Source organism: Penaeus vannamei, chromosome 6 (genome assembly GCF_042767895.1).
Source record: "Penaeus vannamei isolate JL-2024 chromosome 6, ASM4276789v1, whole genome shotgun sequence".
Taxonomy (NCBI): Eukaryota; Metazoa; Arthropoda; class Malacostraca; order Decapoda; family Penaeidae; genus Penaeus; species Penaeus vannamei.
In genome coordinates this window covers 47,018,424-47,026,556 of record NC_091554.1, presented here as the reverse complement: position 1 = coordinate 47,026,556, position 8,133 = coordinate 47,018,424, and the positions used below count along the sequence as shown (strand labels likewise).

The 8,133-nt window shown below is 44.8% G+C and overlaps 2 protein-coding genes across 7 annotated transcripts in view; one reads left to right on the top strand and one right to left on the bottom strand.

Moving 5' to 3' along the window:
- LOC138862034 (uncharacterized) overlaps window positions 1-6,951 on the bottom strand; it is a 7,811-nt gene extending 860 nt beyond the window's left edge. Inside the window, exons 1-4 of the mRNA XM_070123151.1 lie at window positions 6,715-6,951; window positions 1,625-1,807; window positions 1,229-1,355; window positions 913-1,053 (exon numbers count right to left, since the gene is read on the bottom strand). Of these exons, the coding sequence (XP_069979252.1) occupies window positions 913-1,053; window positions 1,229-1,355; window positions 1,625-1,807; window positions 6,715-6,778 (515 nt within the window). The 5' untranslated portion in view covers window positions 6,779-6,951. The remainder of the gene's footprint in view (window positions 1-912; window positions 1,054-1,228; window positions 1,356-1,624; window positions 1,808-6,714) is intronic.
- The window catches only part of LOC113814236 (cytosolic carboxypeptidase 1), a 190,265-nt gene that overhangs the window by 156,043 nt on the left and 26,089 nt on the right, over window positions 1-8,133 (top strand). The gene's annotated exons all lie outside the window — the stretch shown is intronic.

The following is an 8,133-nucleotide window of genomic DNA, read 5'->3' as shown; positions in this document are numbered from 1 at the left end:
TTATGATATTAATGGAATTGTTTTTGAGTGATTACTCAACAGTTGCAGAAAGCTAAAGAAGAAAATGCTGTAAATTACTAGGGAAAATTTGAACACTAAATTCCCATTTTATCGTTTCCCTTGAAACATATACTGCACAGTAATACTTGGGACATGAAGCTCCCACATTTTTTCCTTATTATTAAAATCACTTAAGGAGTTCAGAATTATGTTGACATGCTTTAATATCACGAGCAGAGAGTGCCAGTGGTTCATGATGTGATTCTTATGCATGCTTCCTCTCTGTTGACCTGCGGGACACTGATCTGTTTCGTTGGTGTTACTCTATAACCTAAGACCTCTAAACTTGAATGAAGAACCAGCTCCTTCAAGCTCTCCCACACTAAGATGGTGGAATTGACCCGGTTATATTTTATACCTGATGATGTTTAGTTACAGTAATTATAGAAAGTGGTCCTAATTGTCTAGTGCAGGGGTATAGACTAGCTATGTCTCTAGCAGTAAACAAGTAGCTAGGGTTAATGTCTTAATAAGATGAATGTTTTAGAGGTTGCCAAGGGAATAGTGGTAGCACACCCAATGAATGTGTAAAGTTTTGCCCAAGGTTATGAAGGGCATTCGGCTGCGAATTCCATAGTCTCTTCGTAAGAGAACATTATCCAAAGTCATGATGTAAAATAGATGATGACTATAGATGTAATTTCTGGGTTAGGGAAAGTGTTCACTGTTGTAACACGCAGTGCATACAAGCCAGACCAAGCTCCCAACAAATAGTTTGGTTTTGTATTTGCTTGAGATGAAAGTTAAATGATATATATATGAGTACCATGTTTACCTCATGCAGTGGGAGAGACATGCAAGCCATATCCAGCACCCTACAAATAGCCTGTTTTAAATATTACCTGCTCTTACCCCTGTGATGCACGGCGATTTGTGGTCACGTAATTGTAGTAGAAGCAACGCGTTTGTTCACAGATGAAGTGCTTGGGGTCCATGCAGTTCTGAGGAGACCAGATGCCCTTCTGGTGGCTCATACACGACTGCTGGGATTTGCTGTGGGAGTAGAAGTCGCTAAGATAAAAAAGGAGTGTAGTTTATTGCAAGGCTGATATGCAATAGGAAAACTTTACATGGTTTCAAGAGACTTTCAAAAGTATATTGAAGCTATCTACTCGTATTTTTTCAGTATGTTTTACGTATTTTCTTCACCGTCAAGTACGTAACTCACGTGAGGGGCGGGCCACCAGCAGCCCAGTAGTTGAAAGTGCTATTGAAGGGTTGACCTGTGCTCATCCATATCCACATCGCAGAGCCCAGCTGATTGCCGCTCGTCCAGTAGTCACTGTTACTGTAACCTTTGTGCAGCAGATTGGGTTAATTAATTCCTTTGTGCGTGAATCAGCCAAATATGGGTTAATTCATTCGTTTGTGCATGGATTAGCCAATATATACAGGGAATCAATAACAGACAATAATAATAACAACACAAACGTAACAGACGAACGAAAACAACAACGGACGGCCTAGGTAGAACGATTAGCTTCTGACGGCTTTCCGGACCGGCGATGCCCAAAAGCTAATCAAAGCCCGAGATAATCCAGAAAAAAAGATAATCCTCACTTACCATTGTCACTGAGATAATTGTTGATGGTCTCGGCCTCCTCGCTGCCTTGGAAGGAGAGCAGCTCCATGCCGATGGTTCGACAGTACTCGTAGGCGAGGAACCAGTTGAGGGAAGGAGAGTAAGGTGAGGCGTTCGAGATGAAGTAGCGGGAATCCGCTAGTTCCACGGTCTGGATTCTCTGGCCTGTAGCGGAAAGAGAGCGGAGGTGGTGGGGTTAGGGTGTAGGGTAGCGACTTGAAAAGAGTGGTTGGAGGAGAGAGGTAAGGGTAGGATGGCGGTGGGGTGAGGTGTGTTTGGGTAGCGATTTGATAAGGGTGGTTGGGTCAGTTTTCTTCCTCTCCACGCTCCTTGTGGTGGTGGAGGAAGGCCCCGCGAACGCTTTGCAGAGAGGAAGAGAGGGAGGGAGGAAGAGGGTTAGAGAGTGGGGGGAGGGAGGAAGAGGGAGTTAGAGAGGGGGGAGGTGGGAGGGAGGAAGGAAGAGGGAGAGAGAGTGGGGGATGAGGGAAGGAAGGAAGAGGGAGAGAGAGAGTGGGGGGAGGGAGAAGGAGGGAGGAAGGGAAGAGGGAGAGAGTGGGGGGAGGGGGGAGGGAGGGAGGAAGAGGGAGTTAGAGTGGGGGGAGGGAGGGAGGAAGGGAAGAGGGAGAGAGAGTGGGGGGGGAGGGGAGGAAGAGGGAGTTAAAGAGTGGGGGGAGGTGGGAGGGAGGAAGGAAGAGGGAGAGAGAGAGAGTGGGGGGAGGGGAGAGGGAGGAAGGAAGAGGGAGAGAGTGGGGGGAGGGGGGGGAAGGAGGAAGGAAGAGGGAGAGAGTGGGGGGAGGGGGTGTATTTTAGGGGGGGAAAGGGTGAAGGATTGTTGATAGCTGTTGAAAAGGATATGGGGAATGACGAAGGACAATGGAACAATGGCGAAGTTTATTGAAAAATGAATAATGTTTGTGTTGAACAGTGTTAAAGGATAAATGGAGAAGGCTGAAGGTTTAACGGGAAATGTTGAAATAGTATTAAAAAATATTGGAAATTATAGTATTGAAAAATGCTTAAGTAATATTTCAAATGTTGGAGTATCGAGAAAAAAAAATGTCGAAGGAATATTGAAAAATGTGAAGTAGTATTGACAAATATTAAAGTAGCAGCAAATATATGAAATGTAATTGAAAGTAAATATAGAAAAAAATGATCATCATTGGACAGTTGTGAGATTACAGAATAATATCAAAAGCTTCTTTATGATGTAATAAAGCAGAAAAGGGTCTGACCAGGGAGAAATTAGAAGGATTCTGAAGCCTGTGTTTGTGCTTAGCATTTCTCTCTCTATCTTTGGTATGATTTGATTTAGGTTATATTGCGTTACGTGGGCCACCGAGACATAGGCAGATGGGAAAGTGAGGACAAGAAGACGGGGAAAGGGGAGGCAGAAAGGAAGACGGGAAGAGAGTGAAAATATGGAGGAAGAGAGAGACTAAGACAGAAGGTAAAAGAAAGAAAAAGAGAGAGAGAGAAACATTAAGACAAGGTAAAATAGAGAGAGAGAACGCTAAGACAAGCGGTAAAGGAGAGAGAGCACTACAACAGAAGCTAAAAGAGAATGAGAGAGAGCACTAAAGCAAAAGGTAAAAGAGCGAGAAAAAACACTAAATCAGAAGGTAAAAGAGAGAGAGGGGGGGGGAGAGAGAGAGAGAGCGAGCGTGACGCACCACCCATCTCAATCACCCCTCCACCTCACCCTCCCCCACCCCCACGGGCGCACACGGAACAAAAGTCTCAAGTCACGGACGAAAAGAAGAGAAAACAAAAACGATAATAACTCAAGGACAAAAACACTGGCATCGAGATAAAAATCAATTAATCATTTCGTGATTCGCGGTGATGGAGGAAGGCCCCGCGAACGCCTTGCAAAATTTCCTCTTGCAATGCGAAAGAGGGAGGGAGAGAGAGAGAGAGAGAGAGAGAGAGAGAGGAGAGAGAGAGAGAGAGGGAGGGAGAGAGAGAGAGAGAGAGAGAGAGAGGAGGAGGAGGGAGGGAGGGAGGGAGGGAGGGAGAAAGGGGAGAAGAGAGGGAGAAAGAGAGAGAGAAGAGAGGAGGGGAGGGAGAAGAGAGAGAGGGGATAGGGAGGAGGTAGAGGAGAGAGAGAAGAGGGAGGGAGGGAGAAATAGAGAAGAAGAGAGGGAGGGGGAAGAGAGAGGGAGAGACGGATAAACGGAGAAAAAAATGTTTGGCATCTGTGCATGGGATTTGACTTTTGCGAAGGACAAGGATGTGGTCTCATCCATGGCTCCCCTCCTCCCCTCTCCCCCTCCCCTCCCCTGTCCACTCCTCTCTTCTTTCCCTTCTTCTCCTCTTCTCTTCCCTCCTCTCCTCTCCACACCTCATCTTCCTTCCTCTCCTCGTCCATCTCCTCTTTCCCTTCTCTCCTCTTCTTCCCTTCTCTCCTCTCCTTTATTTCTCTCCTCTTCCCTTCTCTCCTCTCTCCTTTATTTCTCTCCTTCCCTTCTCTCTCCTCTCTTTATGTATCTCTTCTTGCCGTATCTCCTCTCCTTTAATTCCTCCTCTTCTTCGCCTCTCGCCTCTCTCCTTTATTTCTCTCCCCTTCTTCCCTTCTCTCCTCTCCCCACCTCCCTTTCCATCTTCTCCTTCTTCTCTCCTTCCTTATCTTTGTGTCTCCTTTCCCTTCCCACCTCTTTTGTAATCATTCCTTTAACGTCTTCTCTATCTACCCCTTTTCTTTTTTCGTTTCTTCATCTTTCTTTCTCTCTTTCGTTCCATCTCCATCCTCCCTTCCTCCCTCTTTCGTCGAATTTTCGTCCTTCTCTCTCTTTCGTTTCATTCCCATTCGCCCTTCGTCTCGTTTTCATTCTCTCTCTCTCTCTCTCTCTCTCTCTCTCTCTCTCTCTCTCTCTCTCTCTCTCTCTCTCTCTCTCTCTCATTTTCTCTCTCTCCCTCCCTCTCGTCTCATTTTCCACTCTTTCCTCCCAGCCTCTTTTCCTCCAGCCTCTCCCTACTCCTCAACTTCTATCCCTCCCTATCCTTCTTCTCTTTCCTCATTCGTTTCCTTTATCCCTATCCTTCCCTCACCCTCTCTCTAGTCCCTCTCTCACTCCTCTCTTTTCTCCATTCTTCCTCCTTTCTTATCCTCCCTTGCCTCTCCTCCCCGTAATTGGCCCCTTCTCTTCCTCTCTCTTCCTTCTTCCTCCTCCCTCTCCACGCTCTTCTTTATTATCCTCCTTTCTCCATTCTCTTCCTTCCCTCCTCCTCCTCTTCCCCCATTCAGTCCTCCCTTCCTCCCTCCTCTCCCGTCTCCCTTGTTCTTAATCTTCTCTCCTTCCTGTTCCCCACTTTTATTCTTCCCCTTCCTTCTCCCATTCTCCTTGACCCTCACGCCTTGACGCTGTGCATGCTGAATGTCATTATTTTTTATTTATTCCTTGATCTGTTCCTTTAATTTTATTTGCGTTGCTTATGTATTTATTTATTTGTTTGTTTGTTTATTTATTTGATAGTTACGAAAAGCAAATCCTCAAAATAAAAGCAATTTTTTTATATTCATTCATTCATTGCACGGCGGTATGGAAATTCATATATTAATTTCGTCGTTTCCCTTTTCACTTATTTATTCATATTTCATCAACCTAATTTCGTCGATTCCCTTTTCATTTATTTATTCATATTTCATCAATCTAATTTCGTCATTTCCCTTTTCACATATTTATTCATATTTCACCAACCTAATTTCGTCATTTCCTTTTTCATTTATTTATTCATATCTCATCAACCTAATTTCGTCATTTCCCTTTTCACGTATTTATTCATATTTCATCCACCCCCTTTCGTTCGACTCGTTCGCTCCCGCCCGTGTCATACGTAGTAGACCTGCGTTAAAGAAGAGATTAGATATAGCGTAATCCTGTCTCGCTGAAGGTGAATCGCCACTTGGGCATGCAGGTCCTCTCCTCTCTCTCTCGGGCCGTCGTGGCGTGTGGGAATATCCTCTGTGGGAATATCCTCTTGGTTGTGTCTGTGTGTGGGTGTGGGGGGGGGGGGGTTGTCTTGAGAGTCATGGGAGAAAATTGCGGTATTTTTTTTTTTTTTTTTTTTTTTTTTTGGAATGCAGGTTTTTTTTTTTTTTTTTTTTTTGGGGGGGAAGGGGGTTCTGGTTCACTGAGGGAGAGGAATGGTCGCGTGTCTGAATGCTCTGGGAGAGATATGCGTATGTGCTCACGTATGTGCTTACGTGTTCGTAGACGTGCTTGGAAATACGCCAACACACACACACACGCGCATATGCACATGCACGCACGCATACACACACACACAAACACACACACACACACACACACACACACACACACACACACACACACACACACACACACACACACACACACACACGCATGTACACACATACACAAACACACACACACGTATGTACACACACACCACCACTGACACACACACAACCATCAACACCATTGATGTTGACACACACACAACCATCACCATTGATGTTTAACCATAGTTAAGAATATATATAAATATGAATCAGATATATCCACACGAACACACTCATCCAACTTCACACAAGCAAACCATCTTTGATACAAACCAATCTAGATAGAAACAAACACATAGACACAATAAACACTTGTTGAGTCGGACACAATCGTTGATTCAAACCAGACAAAAAAAAAAGACAAATATAAACACAACACAAACACTTATAAGGACATGCACCACATAAGGACATGCTCATTGATTCAAGCCAAACAAAAACAAAAGAAATACGCATAAATACACGATCATTGATTCCTAAAAATGATAATAATAAAATAAATAAATGAAATATTGATTGAAAACAAAGAAAAAAACAAAAAACAAGAAATAAACATAAGCACTAAATCATGAAATACACTTAAACACACAACCATTTATTGGAATTAGATAAAACAAAGAAACAAACATACACAGAAACAAAAACAAACATACACAGATACAAAAAAAAAACAAAAAACATACACAGACACACAATCAATAACTCAACAAACAAAGGAAGAAGCAAAGACCAGGGGGAAACCGTTGCAGTTGCAAGCAGGACTCACCGTGCACTTGCGCCTGCAGGAGTAGCGACGCGACCGCCCCTAAGAGGAAAGCAGACGCCGTCATGGTGCTTGTGATGCCCCGAGGCTGAGTCGGTCCTGGAGGTCGACCTCGGTAGGGTGCACGGTCACTCGGGAGGCCTCTAGGGGGTCAAGGAGGAGGAGAGGAAGGCGCGTGGGAGGCGTCGGCGGGGAGGAGAGGAGCGAGCGAGTGTCCGCTTCGAGCTCCGTCGCGAGACTGTCCAAGTGACCTGTCCCCCGCGCGGCGTTCGGGTCCCGGCGCGTCGGAGTCTCCGCCCCCCCCCCCCCCCCTGCGCCCGTCCTCTGCCACGGCCTTTAGGTGCCCCTTCTTGCCCCTGGACGGTATTATTATTATTTCTTCTACTACTACTACTTCTTCTCTCTCTCTCTCTCTCTCTCTCTCTCTCTCTCTCTCTCCCTTCCTCCCTCTCCCTCTCCCTCCCTCCCTCTCCCTCTCTCTCTCCCTTCCTCCCTCTCCCTCTCCCTCCCTCTCTCTCTCTCCCTCTCTCCCTCTCCCTCTCCCTCTCCCTCTCCCTCTCCCTCTCTCCCTCTCTCTCTCTCTCTCTCCCTCCCTCCCTCCCTCTCTCTCTCTCTCTCTCTCTCTCTCTCTCTTTCTCTGTCCCTGGCGGTCTCTCTCTCTCTCACGCCCGTTCTACACCCTCGCCGCCCATCTCTCGCTCCGACTCGCAACCGTTCGTCCCTCGTTAGTTCTAGGAAGGTCTCTGCGCCCGTTAATTTTACCTCGCGCCCCATCTTTTTGTAAACTCATAACCGTTCGCCCCCGTACAGGAAGTGCAGTTTTTTTTTCTTTCTTTTTCTTTCCATTTTTTTTTTCCTTTCCTTTTTTTAGGGCGAAATTATGAAGGTTTTTAAGTAGACATTTTTTTCTGGTATTTTTTTTTTCTTTCTTTGCTGGATTTTTCAACGTTATTTCTAGAAATGATTATATATATATTTTTTTCAGATCGGATTTTTTTTTTTTGGGGGGAGGAGGGGGTGGGTCTCATATATATATATATATATATATATATATATATATATATATATATATATATATATATATATTTTTTTTTTTGCTTTTTTTTTTTTTATGTCTGATAAGAATCCCGGAAGTTAGTTTTAATTGCAATTGATAGGATGATTCTTGCCAGAGCCGATTTTTTTTTTTCTCTCTCTCTCTCTCCTATTCTGACAACCATCACCCGAGCTCTTGAGGGTCGCCTCTTCGCACAACTACGTTATCGCTATCCTGTTTTGTCTATCCTACTGCAATCCTTACGCCATATCCTGTGTATCATTATCCTGATCCAATCCTTAGCCCTTATCTTGCTTATTATTGTCCTGCTGCAATCCTTAGCCCTTATATTGGTTATTATTATCCTGCCCCAATCCTAAACCCTT